The sequence below is a fragment of the Rhinolophus hipposideros genome, assembly GCF_964194185.1.
Source record: "Rhinolophus hipposideros genome assembly, chromosome: 10".
Classification (NCBI taxonomy): Eukaryota; Metazoa; Chordata; class Mammalia; order Chiroptera; family Rhinolophidae; genus Rhinolophus; species Rhinolophus hipposideros.
The window spans coordinates 6,452,711-6,467,867 of NC_138056.1; the positions used below are offsets into that span (position 1 = coordinate 6,452,711).

General features: G+C 54.5%; 3 protein-coding genes across 4 annotated transcripts; 2 read left to right on the plus strand and 1 right to left on the minus strand.

The window, feature by feature from the left end:
• Positions 1 to 985: 985 nt before the first annotated feature.
• On the plus strand, positions 986 to 1,677 carry TMEM262 (transmembrane protein 262; the record flags this gene model as incomplete). The annotated part of the gene is made up of 3 exons (XM_081064437.1): positions 986 to 1,316; positions 1,421 to 1,520; positions 1,601 to 1,677. Exons 1-3 carry the CDS (start codon positions 1,143 to 1,145, stop codon positions 1,675 to 1,677), a joined length of 351 nt encoding a protein of 116 aa, XP_080920563.1. The 5' UTR covers positions 986 to 1,142.
• Positions 1,678 to 1,722: 45 nt separating this feature from the next.
• On the minus strand, positions 1,723 to 5,761 carry ZFPL1 (zinc finger protein like 1). Of its 2 annotated transcripts, none has more exons than XM_081064438.1 (8): positions 5,604 to 5,761; positions 5,184 to 5,293; positions 4,767 to 4,878; positions 3,444 to 3,637; positions 3,275 to 3,347; positions 3,055 to 3,201; positions 2,684 to 2,807; positions 1,723 to 2,187 (listed from the first exon to the last, which is right to left on the minus strand). In XM_081064438.1, the coding sequence occupies exons 2-8, from the start codon at positions 5,283 to 5,285 to the stop codon at positions 2,001 to 2,003; spliced, it is 939 nt and encodes a 312-aa protein (XP_080920564.1). In that variant the 5' UTR covers positions 5,286 to 5,293; positions 5,604 to 5,761; the 3' UTR covers positions 1,723 to 2,000. The 2 variants fall into 2 exon arrangements, with proteins under 2 accessions (XP_080920564.1, XP_080920565.1); XM_081064439.1 differs by having other exon boundaries at positions 1,731 to 2,187; positions 5,621 to 5,758.
• Positions 5,762 to 5,898: 137 nt separating this feature from the next.
• On the plus strand, positions 5,899 to 13,689 carry CDCA5 (cell division cycle associated 5). Its single transcript, XM_081063000.1, has 6 exons — positions 5,899 to 6,047; positions 6,279 to 6,370; positions 6,447 to 6,512; positions 6,595 to 6,630; positions 9,539 to 9,973; positions 10,140 to 13,689. The coding sequence occupies exons 1-6, from the start codon at positions 6,002 to 6,004 to the stop codon at positions 10,218 to 10,220; spliced, it is 756 nt and encodes a 251-aa protein (XP_080919126.1). The 5' UTR covers positions 5,899 to 6,001; the 3' UTR covers positions 10,221 to 13,689.
• Positions 13,690 to 15,157: the final 1,468 nt, after the last annotated feature.

The window sequence follows — 15,157 nt, forward strand, 5'->3', positions numbered from 1 at the left end:
AAACAGAAGAATTTGGGTCTTGGCCTGACCTGGGACCTAACTAACTTCTGGGGCAGTCAGGCAAGAGGCAGTGGGGATGGCCAAGTTCAACATCAAGTCCTCCTTCTTCTACTTTAGTTCCTGGGAGCTTGCATGTCCCTTCACACCACTTCTGGCCATGTTTCTGGCTTATTTTGTTGACAGTCCTGGAGGTTTCACCTTGCATATATGGAGGAAATGTTTCCTTCTTGGCTTCTAACTGTCCCTGCTCATTTCATAGCCTCAGGTAGAACTGGATCTTAGCCTCAGGAGTAATGGCCCCAGTCACTGGCTGTGAAAGCTTGAGCTGACAATCCCTCCCTCTCTCTACCTCAAATTTGCATGTAAAACAGGATTTATGCCACCGGCCCCAGCTTTCTCATGGGACTCTTGGTTGACATAGATGATGGGTGTGAGAATGCTGAGTGCCAGGAGGCGGCAGAGAGGGGAAAGTGGGTCAGCATCAGGTCCTTGAAGAATATCTGGGGAGAAGATGGAAAATCCAGTTGCTCAGGGCCACAACTAAGGAGGGCATGCCATGTTGTCCCTTTTCTTCTCTTAGTTCCTTCCCAATAGGGGTTGGAGCAAATACTTAAGAGCTTGTCATCCAACCCCAGGCCTCCCCTCACCTGGAAGTGCCCTCCAGCTACACATCTGGGTCCTAACCTCTCATCTGCCTAAGACTTGCTGTGGACCTGAGACATGCTCCCCCCCACACACACTTTTCTGATCCCCCGTTCTTCATCTGTAATGTGCCCACACTAATTCCTCTGTCTTAACTCAGTAGTTAAAACTGTTGAGGACTCAGCGGGAAAACGTTAAGTGTACCTGGTGGGATGAAGGGAACGCTGTCCCTTCAACATGACAGACTCCCACTCATCTGTACCTTTAGCCCACTACTCCTCCACAAGTCAGAGCGCCCCAACCACCCATGAGACACTCCTGTGTTCTAGAATTCCAGCCTGTGTTCTAGAATATTGTCCCTTTGAACGTCCTCTTGGTTTTAGAATCCCACTGCTATTCCCAACTGTGCATTCTAGAAGCGGTGGAGGCAGGTGCTTTTCCTGGGCAGTGTTGGCTTGCTCAAGCTCTATTGTCTGACTTGAGTCTGTACTGCTGCCAGGATGCGGTGGCGGGACCGCATTGCCGTGCTCTTCTTCCCGCAAGGCATGATGCTCACCGTGGCTGCCCTGATGCTCTTCTTCATACACCTGGGCGTCCTCGCCAGCGACGTGCACAACTTCTACTTCACCCACCATTACGACCGCATGAGCTTCCGCTACACAGTGGTCCTGATGGTAGACCGTGGCAGGGGCTTAGGGGCTGGTCGGGGGAGGCCCAGGGGCTGATGGAAACCCCTGTTGTATCCGGGGGCCACTCTCCCACTGGATGGGGCCTACAGTTCTCCCAGGTGATCAGTATCTGCTGGGCTGCCATGGGGTCCCTCTATGCCGAGATGCTAAAGGACAAGTTTCTTCGGTACTTTGCCCTGACTATCCTGAGTGAGTGACGGAATGGGGAGCTTTGGGACCCTGAGATGTGGAGGGGGCAGGGAAGGCTGATGGGGGTTCTCTCCACCCAGTGCTCAATGGAGCCATGTTCTTCAATCGTCTGTCCCTGGAATTTCTGGCCCTCCAGTACCGGGAGGAGAATCACTGAAGCTTGGGGACTGGGCTGAGAAGGTGGAAGGAAAAGGAAGCTTCGGGTGTTTTAATAAAGTCTGTCATTTATTTCCACCTGTCCGCTCCTTCATGGGTTAGGGAGGGTGAGAGGCTGGAGACCTAGGGGAAGCAGATCAAGACGAACACTTGATCTGTAGGAACCCCAAGCCCAGCCTGCAGCCATTGTGGTAGATTCGGCTTTGGGCCTGGGATCTTAGTGTCTCAGGCCTGAGGGAGAGGAGCTGAGAAGGGCCCCCAGACTGTCCCACCTCCCCTCCTCAGGCCCCCAGTTCCTAGGCTTGCCCAGACACAAGCGAGGTCTCAGGAGGGACCCACACGGATGTGAGGGTTCATGAGCGGGTCCAGGTTGGGATCACTGTCAGCTGCAGCCCGGCCCAGGCGAGACATGAGGACAAGGAGGGCCAAGAAGCCCAGCAGCCCCAGCAGCAGCAGCAGCCCCGCCCGCTGGAGCAGGGTCAGAGGCCGCTTACGAGACCCGGCCCGGCTCCTGGGGGGACGAGGGGAAAGTCAGATCAGGCCTTCAATCCCTGGTGGCCCCGCGGCCTGGCGAGGAGCCCTCATCACGACACTTGTCTTCTGGCCCCAGCACCACCATCAAGCCTCATTTCCTCAAGTGTGTCATGGGGACGAACATCCCTGGCCCTGCCTGGCCACTACAAGGGTGACCGTGCCGCTCAAACCAGCTGAGGCACTGACTGTTCTGGAAACCGGAATGTGTCAGGCATGGGGACAGTTACAAAGATCGGGTGGTGGTAAAGCAGGAAGGAGCCTCAAAGAGCCCGAGTCGAAACCTCATATGTAGCAGCTGAGGAACAGCCCTGGAGACGGCAGACCCAAGACTTCTACTGACAAGCCCCAACACCGGGGACCAATGTTACCCAGGACAAGCCTCTTTTGTCATGAAATTGTCGTGCCCGGGGACTCTGGCTCTCACTTCCCTTCCTCCCCCTTCCTGGCATCCTGCCCCACCTGACCCTGTGTACCTGAGCAGCTGGGCCAGCCAGCCCAGGGCAGGACGGCGACGGTACTTGTCATCGTCGTAATCCCCGTGGAGGCCTGGTGTCCGGTCATCGTCCCGCGTGTCATACACCTTCCTCGGGGCCGAGGCTGCAGGGGCAGAGCCATTAGCATACACCGGCTCAGGGAAACTGGCCCACAGCAGGGGGAGTGGGGACGGCAGGAGATCCTTGCCTTTCTCGGCCTGACAGTAAACCTCAGAATCGTAGAGTGGTAACATCTGTGATTAGAGTGAGGAAGGGTCCCTCCAGGTGGGTCTCTGGACCCGCGCTCCCTTCACGTGAACCACCCCACCCCTTTTCTATCCTCCTCTGGCCTAGACAATCCCCTGGCTCACCATGAGTCATGGGCTCGGAACTGCCCATGTGGATCACCGTGTGTTGCTCAGGCCGGCTTGGGGAAGCGGGGGGCCGAGGGGCTTGGTTGTAGTAGGCTGGGGCAGCAGAAGCACTGGCTCGCTCTTCTTGTTCAGGGGTGCCATTGGCTGTGGCAGGAAGAGAGCCGTCAGCAGAGCAGGGAGGCACGGGCCCCAACAGCAGGTGGAGATTGCCACTCACCATTAAAGCTGGACCAGTCAGAGAAGTCGGAGGTGTTGAGGGGCTCAGGCTCCGGGCTCACCACCTCATCAATCTGAAGGAAGGAACCTGTATCACCAGCCTGCCCAGTGCTAGCCCCACCCACCCATCTGGCCCAGGTGGGACCCTAGACAGACAGAGGGACTCTCACCAGAGGAAGGCCCAATCCTGCCCGGGCCCAGTTGACCGTGGCCAGCTTCTCTCTCAGCGCGGAGGCCACGGGGCCAGCCAGGTTAGTTGGGGGGAAGATGGGGCCACTGCAGCTGGGACACTGGTAGCCAGCAGGCGCTGTATTTTGGGGCAGCTGGGCAGCACGTTCATTGAGGCAGGCCCAGTGGAAGAGATCTTAGGGCCCATGAAATAGCAGAGGAGAGGCATGAGGAAGAAGACACTTTGTACCCCTAGCCCAGCAACAGCCCCCAGCCCATTGTAGGAACATACGCATACATACATAGAAGCCCAGGGCCACCTCCTTCCCGTACTCGCCCCAGGTCCATCTGGTCAGTGTGCCCTCAGCCCTACAGCTACCACCATCTGCCTGAATCAAAGCAGATGCTACACAGCCTACTAGGAAGTGGGGATGGGTGGAAAGATGATGCCATAAGCTCCTTCATTAGCTAACAGCTAATCAAGAACAATTTCAGAAGAGCTTTCTAGACGTACACACAGGCACGTATATGCCTATACACCTCCATGGGCACACATACCTGTGCTTATATACACATAACCAAACAAGTGCCATCCCTGCATCTATCTTACAGACACACTTTCACACAGACACATCTGCACACTCACTTGTGTGCTAACACTCAAGCACCCTCACCCACAGGCGCTCCTGCAACCCCACGACACACCTGTATTCTTATGTTCACATGCAACATTTACCCATTCACTCACCCACAAGTACTAATGAACTCACTAACACTTACGTAAAGACACAAAGCACATTAAATTCATGCACGTATACCCATGCACTCACGTTAAGAAACACCTACGTGGAGCTCACTCTTTTGCACTAGTTCCTCCAAAAAAATGGAGCTAAGGCTCTTACACAAAGTCAAGGTCATGACACATGTCTGCTGACTGCTTTTAGCTGACTCTACTATGGGAAACTCGCTTCCTCTCTGTTTAATCTTGGAATCAGTAATGGATCCTGAATGTCCGAAAGGCCCACGCCAGTCTGGCCAGCTCACAGCTTCAACCACGCCCACAAGTTTGACTGTCTCTTGCTCAACCCTTGATATTGGAGGGAAGTAACTAGGAGCTTTCATTGTTAAGGAGACATTGAGGCCTAGAAAGGAAAAATGACTTGCCTGAGCTTACAGAGCAGGTTAAGGAACCCAGCAGGATTAGAATCTGGGGCTCCAGCCTTCACGGCTTAGAGGGGTCTCACTGTCCTGCTGCTTAAGGAGGGCTAGGAAACTAGTCACCAAGCTGGATCTATCCTGATCCCCCCAAGGTGCCCAGGCCTCACCATAGCAGACAAGGCGGGTCGTCTCCCGAGTGGCCAGGGGTATGTTGCACAGGCGGCAATTGGGGTTGTAGTCGCTATCTTGGAGCCACTGCAGGTAAGACTGTACGATGCACTGGAGTGGGAGAGAGAGGTCACAACTGGAGCTGGGCTCCACAGCCCAGTTCTCTAAGGCCCAACTGCCTCTTTATCTCTCATCACAGAGGAGACATCCTTTCGTTTGTTCAATCAATAAACATTTATTGAGCACACACTGTGTGCCAGACTCTGTCTTAAGAGGATATAGCAGTGAACAAAATAAACCAAGTCCTTGCCCTCGTGGAGCTTCCATTCTAGCGCCAGGCCCTTCATGGATTTGGAGGATGCCAATACCACTTGCCCTCCCAGTGCCCTGCTCAGCCGCTCCCCTGAAGGCCCCACCTTGGCGTGATTGGCTACCAGGCAGTGCTCGCAGACGTTGACCCGGTGTTCGAAGCAGAACAAGTTGGTCACCTTCCTCTTGGGGCACTTGCAAAGCCCCATGGTCGACCCTGGAGAAGAGGCCTGAGTTGGTAGGGAGCTAGGTTCTGGTGGCCGCTACGCACTCACCAGCCCAGTTCGTTTCCACTTTTAAGTCCCCAGACACTCTCACATTCGCCCAAGCCCCAACTTCCTGCCCACCGCCCCTCTTCATTCCAAGCTCCCGGCAGAAACCCCGCCTCCGAAGACCCCTCATTCCTCCTGGATCCCGCCCCCGGCCAGGCCCCTCCATCAGCGTCTCTCCGATACCACCGGCCCCGCCTCCAGGGGCCCCTCCTGAGTCCCACCCCTCCAGGCCCCGCCCCCACTTTCTCCACAGACCCCCCTCTCCGTGTTACTGATCCACTCGGGCACGGGTCCCGACAGGCGCGAGCGCTGGTCCAACGCGCAGAAGGACAGACACCGCGCTCCGCGGCCCTCCCGCTCAGCTCTTTCCAGTTCGGGCCGCTCCTATTATGCCTCGGCTGCCACGTCTCTTCCGGGTGCGGCGCGTGCTGATGACGCCACGCGCTCCTGGCCCCGCCCCGCCGACGGCAGACTTGCGACGGGTGAGGAGGAGGCGACCCCCGCGCCGCGGCCCTCCCGCCTTACGTCATTTCCGCTTCCTCCCGGGCAGGGCGGGTAATCCGAACGTTTTTGCTTCAGAAAGGCCCTCGGGTTGGCGCGAGCCCGGGCGGCGGCGGCGGCGGCGGCGGCGGCAATCCACACCCAGGCTAGACATGTCCGAGAGGCGAACGCGGTCTGGAGGGGCCTCTCAGCGCTCTGGTGAGGGGCGGGCGCGCGGAGAGACGGGGCCGAGCTGTTGGAGGGTTGCAGCCCCGTGAGGAAGGCCCTCCCCGTACCGCCCCACGATGGATGACCCACCGCCACCTTCTGCCCCGAGAAGGCTCCCCCAAAGTGCCTCTTGGGGAACCTTTGCTCACTGTGTCCAGAACCTGTGTTCCAGACCTCGAGGTCTAGAGCCCTCCCCTACCTCCAACTTGTTTCTCTTTCCAGGGCCAGACACCCCATCTCCTCAGTCTCTGCGGAGGTCCCAGCGGAAGTCAGGCTCCGACCTCCCCAGCACCCTCCCTGACATCTGGCCGAAGGTGAGCCCGGGGTCCCTCACTTCCTACCCTAGCGGGCCCTGGTCACGCAGAGCTCATGGTCACGCCTCTTCTCCAGGCACCCCCGGTGGCTCCCGTCAAAAAGCCCATCGTCTTGAAGAAGATCGTGGCCCATGATGTAAAGGTGAGGACGGAGAGAGAGCTTGGGGGGGGGGAAGCACAATTAGGGGCCGCGGCTCTGTGATCAGTAAGTGTTGTCTCCGCAGGTCCCATCCGTCCACTCGCCTCGGAGGAGCCCTAGGGTGAGTTCATTTTCATTTGCTTTGCTAAGTGGAATCCAGGACCTTCTGGAGCTGGGACAGACGGTAGTGGCCCACACTATTTGCTCCGCAAGCTGTTTTGCAGTCTTTTGAACCAGTTTGCCCTTGGACACCTGCAGGCATTGCCAAGCTTGCTTACTCCTTGCGGACTTAATATGTTTAGCTCTTGATGGTGTGTTCAAGAGATGGTATGTTCTACCATTTTCCTATGAACGTTAACTGGGTCCTAACTTTCTTTCTGCTCCATCTTGTCCTCAGTTTTTGGGTTTTTTTTTAAAAAAAAAAACTTTATTTATTTAAGTGTTTTTCCAGGACCCATCAGCTCCAAGTCAAGTCGTTGTCTCAATCTAGTTGTGGAGGGCGCAGCTCACAGCGGCCCATGTGGGAACCCACCTGGCAGCCTTGTTGTTAAGAGCACTGCGCTCCCAACCACGCTCTAACCGAGCCAACCGACCACCCTTTGTCCTCAGTTTTTATTTACGGTTGTTGTAAGATGAGTTATGTGTACGATGGCTTTGCAGTTTTAGCAGAAGTCAAGATGTTTCATTAAAATCTATGCCTGAGGATATAATGAACGAGAAATGCCAACTGATTTTGAGGAGCTGATGGGGCTTACAGTCAAGTGGAAAGAAAGACAGATGAACAGGTGACAACATGGTATGCTGAGGACTGCAATACAGAAAGAACTAGATGGTATGAAGGCCAGAAGAAGAAATATTTATAATGAGTCTTAAATCTGTACAGACAAGTAGGAGTGTCTGTAAAGGAAGCTGTATTTGCAGAGACCTGGATTCCACACACACATTCAAAAAACAAGGTTTGGGGAGCAGCAGCTTGCTTTCTGGGTATGTCTGCAGCAGACCTTGATAGAGGAGAGCGTGTGCTAAGCCAGAACAGAGTAGATCCTGATGAGGCATGAAAGCTGTGTTTGAGACCTTGGGTTTCATCCTTGGCATTGCAGGCAGCTTTTGGAGAGTCTTAATCAAAGTAGTGACTGAGTTAAACTTTGGTGTTTGAGAAAGCTCCCTCGTGGGGGTGGGGGTGGGGGGAGCTGGGTGGAGAATGGGCTGGAAAAAGACTGCTAGGGGTTCCAAGACCAGGTAGGAAGACTTGACAGGAATCCTGAAGTGAGATGATGGGGGCCTAAAGCAAGGTAATGGCAAAGTGATGCTCCTACCCCTGGCTCACCACGTGACTGTCCTATCACATAGGACTCAGCTCAGTGGAGACCTCCTCCCAGAAGCCTTCCCTGACCACCCCTACCCAGTCACGGTCACATTTCTTAATGTAATTCTTAGGACTTATATCAATGGCTGGGGGTAATTTGTTTGTTGTCTTTCTCTCTCCAGTAGGTGTCTTGAGGGCAGAGACTGCCACCTCTCCCATGGTAGTTACTCATTCTTGTTGGCTGACTAATAAATTCATGAGACAGTAAACAGAAAAGGCTGTGACGACTTGGGTGACTGCTTGGCCATAGGGAATAAGTAGTAGTCAGGTAACCCCCATGTTGTTCAGCATCCCTTTGACGAGACTCGGGGCACATTCTCCAGAGCTTTCAGTCGTGTCTCTTTTTGATAACCAATGGACTTCTTTCTAGAAGACCACAGGAGTCATTGAATTTGTCTCATTTTCCCCTTGTCTGGGCTGCCAGACAGCTCAGTGCCAAGTTTTGTGTACATTATTTGGGTTTTGTGTACATTAACTTACTGAACACCTGCTGCACGCGGGGCTCTGCTGAAGACGGGGCACAGGCAGGGTCAGCCAGACAGATAACGACCCCTGCTCTCATGAAGCCCATATTCTATTGGGGGGTGGCAGTCAACCAATGGACAAGCCCAAACCAGAAAGTGATGGTTGCTGTACAGGAGAGAGTTGTGACAGAGAGTGACGAGCAGAGGTGAGGAGGGTCTGATCTAAACTCCACGGTAAGGGACGGCCTCCCTAAGAAAGCAGCCTCTGAACTGAGTGGAATTGTAGGGGACAGTATGTGAACCTCCTAACCCACACGCCCTGTTCACAAGCTTGCCAGGGCTCCCTGAGTCTCCCCTGACAGTGGCCTACAAAGTGCGCTAGGATGCCCCCAATGACCTCTCGTGCCCCGTCTTTAGTGCCTCTCCTTAACTTCCACTCGATTCCGGCACACGGGCCTGCTTGTTCCTAACAGGCACTTTCGCCCCAGGACTTCTGTACCTTCTATTCCTCCAGGTGACTCACTCCCCCACCTCCATCAGGTGGTAGCTCAAATGACACGTCGCCTGCGTTCACCTCCTTAAAATTCCAACACACCCCTGATACTCTCTCCTGTTTGGTTTTTCCCCCAAACTCTAACATACTACGTGGTTTTCCCTATTTATTATCTCTTCCCCCACTAGAATGGAAGCTCCATGGAGACAGGGGTTTTCTCTGCTTTACTCCCTGCTGTACACCCAGTGCGTGGAGCAGGCAGGTGACCGATAAGCACTTACTACTGACTTGATGGACAGTTCAGGAAAGTCGTTGCCAGCTGGGACAAATGGACCACCGAGGGCAAGGGCGAAGCAGGAAGAGCAGTCAGGAGGTTATTGAACTGGTCTAGATGGCAGGTAATGTGGCCTTGCCTCAGTTAGAAGTGGCTAGCTGTCGGTCATGTTTTGGAGATAGCTGGCAGCACCAGCAGGTGGTGGCAAAGTCTTGTGTCACAAAAGACTCCTCAGAAGCAAGGACCGATCGTCCTTTCCCTCCCCGCATCTGTCTCAGGATCTGACTTGTTGCCTAACCTGTCTTCTCTTTTCCTTTTAAAAGTGTTTGTCCTGTGGCTCTTTCCTTCCAGCCTGCATCCCCTTGGGCCTTTCTGGAAGGAAGTAACACAGCTCAGTAACAGGGACGTGCTCTCTCTTCTGTCCTGGTACAGATTGCTTTTTTCTTGGAGAAAGAAAACCATCCTCCTACCAGGGAGCCTACCAGGGAGGACCTCTTCAAGCCATGCAGTGTCCCCATGACCCCCACCACCACTCCTGTGCTGTACAGCCCAAATGTGGGGTCCAACTGTGGGGAAGAGCTGGACACCAGAGCCCTGGAAATGTCTAAAAAAGTCAGGCGCTCCTACAGCCGGCTGGAGACCCTGGCCTGTGCTTCCACCTCCACTCCAGGCCGCCAGTCCTGCTTTGGCTTCCAGGGGCTGCTGGCGGCAGAAGACCTGGCCGGAGTCTCGCCTTTGGGATGTTCAAAGTTCACTGAGGTCCCCAGGGTCCCTGCAATTCCCTGGGTCCCAGACACGACTCTCCCTGGAATCTCCCCACCAGCTGTGAAAGAGAAACGAAAGAAGAAGAAGGTGCCGGAGATCCTGGTGAGTGCTAGGCAGGGGCCTTCTTCTGTCATCACGTGGACGCGCTGGGCCGGGGTTCGGCTCTGGCAGTTTTGGGGGAAAGGCAGCACCTACAGGGTATGGGTAGAGATGCTCCAGCCAACATGACCCCTCCCCACTCACCTGCCCCCCGTTTTTCTTCCCCCAGAAATCGGAGCTGGATGAGTGGGCCGCGGCCATGAATGCTGAGTTTGAAGCTGCTGAGCAGTTTGATCTCCTGGTTGAATGAGATGAAACGGGTGTACCTGGCCAGGCCCCCCCTTCTCCCTGTACACATCCCCTTCTTCCTGAGGAAAGGACACTTGGCGTCCTCTTCCCTGGCCTTGTTACCTATGCGTGTGCGTTGTTGCACGTGAGGTCTGTCCTATGAGAGTCTTAAGCAAGGTGGTGACTGAGTTCAACTTGGGCCAATGGCAGCAGCCGTTTCGGCTTCAGGGAATGGGGTCCCCCGGCCCAGCCACACGCTGGTATGCTGTTTCTAGTCATTGACCTCCATCCTCTTCCCTACCTGCCAGAGTGGCCTGGCCAGAGGAGGTTACAGGGCTGGGGACTGGGTGGGAGCATCTCGTTCTGGGGGGAAATGGGACGGCTCTGACCAGCCCCTACAGAAAGAGGCGCCACGGCCCATGGCAGCCTCATGCCTTCTCTCCCAGGTCGCCTTCTGCTGGTGGCTTGATCCAATCTACATAACATGGCTTGGGTTTCCTTATTCTGTAGATGGTCCAGGAGAGTGCTCGTGGATTGGGGACAGACTGAGGAAGTAACTGGACACTCAGCCAGTAGAGTCAGGTTTTGAAGGAGGGTGGGAACCTTTGGTTGGGTGTCAGACTTTAAGTGTTGACTCCTTAGAAGCTGTTTTATTGGTCTGTGATCTGCTGTTGAGATGTTTGGTTAAATGACAGGCTGGTGGCTGCGTGGGCAAAAGGTGCATTTTGAGGTGCAGTGCCAGATGCCATATGCTCCAGCCTCCACAGAACCTGAGGCTCAGAGCATCTGGACTGGACACCACAAGGCCAGGAAGGGGCCCGTGGCAGGAGGCACCCCCTCTTGTCATCCACACCGGTTTTCCTACAAAATAAAGCAGTCAACTCAGCTCTAGCACAAAAACTTACAGGTTGAACAGTCCTATCCCACTAGCGTTTTGCAGCTGCACTTGTGAAGTTCTAGGAAGCTTTTCTCAGGGGCCAGAAAGGGGCAGGGGGCGATAGCCGTTTTAACCTGTAGCTCTCCTAGTTTTCTCTCACATGAGGGCACTGCCTGGGGCAGATGCTAGGAGTTGAGCTGGGGGAGGGCGTTGTTTCACTGTCTCCAGGGAACCCCACTCCCCACCCCGTTTCTCTTCTCAATGCTGGTAAAAGGTGTGCTTTCAAAGGTTGCCCAACCGCAACGTCCACCGCATCCCAGAACCTCTTGACGTGTATAGGTTTGTGGACGTAGAGGCTAAGGAGTGGGGGGGGGGGGGCTGGTGGAGGACAGAGGACGGCAGGAGGATGAGTGCTTGCTTGGTCAGGGTACTGGAAACAGCGCAGCGTGGTGGGCGCTAATTAAACTCTTTGCAAGGCCTGTGAGTCCCAGCTTACCTGCTCAGCGCTTCTCGCTTTGTCACCCTGCAAGCAAGCCCCTTTGCCAGGGTGGGCCAGGGTGGGCCAGGTGGGCTGGAGCTAGACCGTGCCCAAGGGATTTCTGCCCTTGCTAGCTGGCACAGAACTGGGAAGTGTATCAGTCTGGCAGAAGAGTCAGGAGCAGCCTGCTGATGATGAGCTGATGGCATCGCTGCAAACCTCTCTCTGTCCCTGAAAAACTAAGAATGTGGGGTTTAAGGGAAAATTGGGGTTTCTTTTATAAATTAAAAAAAAACACCTGATTGAAGAGTTTTTGTTCCTACATGGTTTCTTTTACTGGGTCAAAGGCAGAGCTGGGGGTAAGCGGCCCAGGAAGCCACGCCTTCTTCGGGCTGTGTCACACGGCCGTGCCTTTGGACAGGGCGCTGCCAGCCAGGCCTCTAGTAGCCCTGTGGTACATCACTGCCCCCGCTCCCCGTGACTTTCTGTCGAGTCGCTCACACCTGCTCCTCCAAAGGCAGGGCTGCCTGGAATGTGCAAAAGTTGCTCTCTGCTTCCATCTTATTTACTTGTCCTCGCTCTATTTACTGCTCAGCCACAACTAACTAGTGACTCCGTAATGCCCAACGCTAGAGATTCAGGCCTCTGCAGCCTGGGCTAAAAGCACCCTTTTGGGGGTCATGACAGTCCTGCCCCTCTTTCTTGGCTTCCCCTGAAATGTCAGGACACACAGGTTCAGCCTTGGACCCGCTTTCCAATCTGATTGCTCCCCCCGGACAACCCCAGGCTCTCTGGGCCACCTTACGGCCAGTCTCCCCTGAGCCTCAAACAAGAATCTAGAACGGTCTCTCCACTCAGAAGTCATCTTGAACTCAGCTCAACCTCCATCTCGCCTCTTCCTATGCGCCCTACACCGTTGGCATCACCACAAGCTGACTCGCCTACAAGCCAGGACCCTGGGGTCATCTGCAGGTCCACCCTCTCCCACACCCCATCCCGTCAGCCCCAACCAAAAACCCCCATCCCGTGGCCACAGGACAGCTGTCCTGGCCTCCTAGTGGGTCTCCTTCCCTTTAATCTCTCATCTCTCCAAACGGTTCCCACTGCGAGCGGAACGAGTTTCCTGAGAAAATGTGCTGTTTCTCCTCTGCTTAAAGCCCTTCAACACAATGGCATTTCTGCGTGTAATGCCCACAGAATTGAAAGCAGAGGCTGAAGAAGTATTTGTACACTCACATGCAGCAGCAGGACTCACCGTGGCCCTCAGCTGGAAGCAACATCGGTGTTCTTCGATGGATGACCGGATGAACAAAATGCAGTGTGGACACACAATTGAATGTTACTCTGCCTGCAAAAGGAATGACATTCTGACATGCTACAACATGGGTGAACCTTGAAAACATGATGCTACGTGTAATGAGCCAGCAATAAAAGGACAAATATACGACTTAGGTACCTAAAATAGTCCAACTCAGAAATAGGAAGTCAAGTGATGGTGAATCCCAGGGGCTGGGGGAGGGGAATGAAGAGTTACATTGAATGAGAATTTCAATTTGGGGAGATGAAAAAGTGATGGAGATGGATGGTGGTGATGACTGCATAGCATTTAATGTGAATGCTTAATGCTGCTGAACTGTACACTCACAGTGGTCAATTTTATGTCGTGTATTTTGCCATAATAAATTCAACAAAACGCTTTGGTGACTTCCCATTGTCAGCATAGTGGTAACAATGATGGTTCCTGGGTTTGGGCTGCCCAGCATCTCAGCCTCCACTAGTGGGCTGGCTGTATGACCCCGCTTCCCTCCATGGGCGTGAGGACACTGCTCTCCCTGATCCCAGAAACCAGGACTTCAGCATCTGACCTGAGCTCAGCCAATCAATTCTGCACCTGAAGCGAGAACCAAAAAGAGGGAAGAAAAATTGAGGATTCAGCGAGGGGGTGGCCCTGTGTGTCCAGTGGCCCTGGGCCTCCATTGTCCTGTGTGGAGAGGGCAGGTCACTACAGTTGGCTCCTGCAGCGGGGCCCTGGGTATTCCTGGCAGCCAGCGTCCCACACTTCCTGCCCTTTAAATCTGTTCCTCCTATGAGTTGTGCGACTCCCCAATATCCTTCCAATAAACTACTTTTCTGCTCAAATTAGCCAGCATGGTTTTCTATTGTGCAACCCAGAGACCTGCTGGTCCAGACTCGGCAGAGCTTGTGAGAACGGTGGCCACAACTCTGGTCTTCAGGCCCGTAGGACCACCGCAGGTCCTGAGATGCTACAAGGTCCGTGCCTCTGAGCGTTCGCTCACTGCTCTGCCTTGCCTGCTGTTCCCCACTTCCGTCTCACCTGCTGAGTCTTGCATCCATTAGATCTGGCTCAAGCGTCAGCTCTGCTCAGCCTTTGTGACCTGCTCTCCTCTCCACGGCGGTAGCATGAGGAGTAAGAGCATAGATTCTGGAGTCCAACAGAGATTGGATCCTGGCGCTGCCAGTTTCTAGCTTTATGACCCCAGGCATGTTAATTAGCCTCTCTTGTGCTTCCGTTTCCTTATCTGTAAAATGGGAACAATAATCATACCTAACTCATAGTGTTTTGACGAGAGTGTGATAAAATAATACAAGTGAAGTGCTTAGTACAGAAGCGTTCAATGCACAATAGTTATTTTCAGGTGGAACTGACCACTCCTTTCTTATTCCCTGATCCCTGAACAGACCTCCATCATCGTACCTTTAATCTTGAGTCTGTGTGGTGCACACACGTTTCTACCGGTGTCTGAGCTCCCTAAGGGTAGAGACACAGGCTTGCTTCTGTCCCGCCAGCATCCAGGGACATCGTGGAGGACGTAATATGGTTTCCCTCCAGCCCAGTCAGGCCGCGCCCTTCTGAAGTTAGGCTAAAGCTGGCAACCCTAACGGAGGGATCTGGTTGGCTGGATAGTTAGTGGTGGAGGCTCTCCAGGCTGGAGGTTGCCCCAAGAAAACCGAACGAGGCTGGAAAGGGGAGGCCAGCGGGATGGTGGACATGGCTCACCCATCAGGCTTCTGTCTCCCGCAGTCTCCCCTGGGCAGACGAACAGTCCACTCTAAGCCCATCAAGAAGCCAGTGGTGCCGCCTATTAAGGAGCAGAAGCTGGAAGACCCTCAGGTCTCTGGAGAGCCAGGCACAGAGGTGACAGGCAGGGGTGGCAAGAGGGTTGGAAAAATTCTTCCCCTGCCTGGGTGGAGATCTAAAATCCCAGCCATCACTCCAGGGTGTGGGAGGACCCTGGCTCTTGGGCTGCCAGCCTCAAGCCACCTCAGTCACCATGACACCTTCTCTGCCAAAGCCACCCTCTTCAGAGCCAAAGCTGGACCTGCAACCAGAACCCACGGCCAAGTTCCTGTTTACACTCCTGAACGTGACAGAGACCCCTGAGCCCAAAGACCCTGAAGAGTAAGGCTATGTGATGAGGGGGAGGGAGGCAGAAGGTGCATCTCCCCTCTTCCCCCCCATTAACATGCAGAGCTGGGCCAGGACTCAGCCCTGGGGTGGCCAGAGGGAGCCCGTGCCTTGGGCTCCCTGCCACTCTGCCCAGCTCATCTTCCCCCAGCCTCTTGACCCTCTGGGCCAACCCTC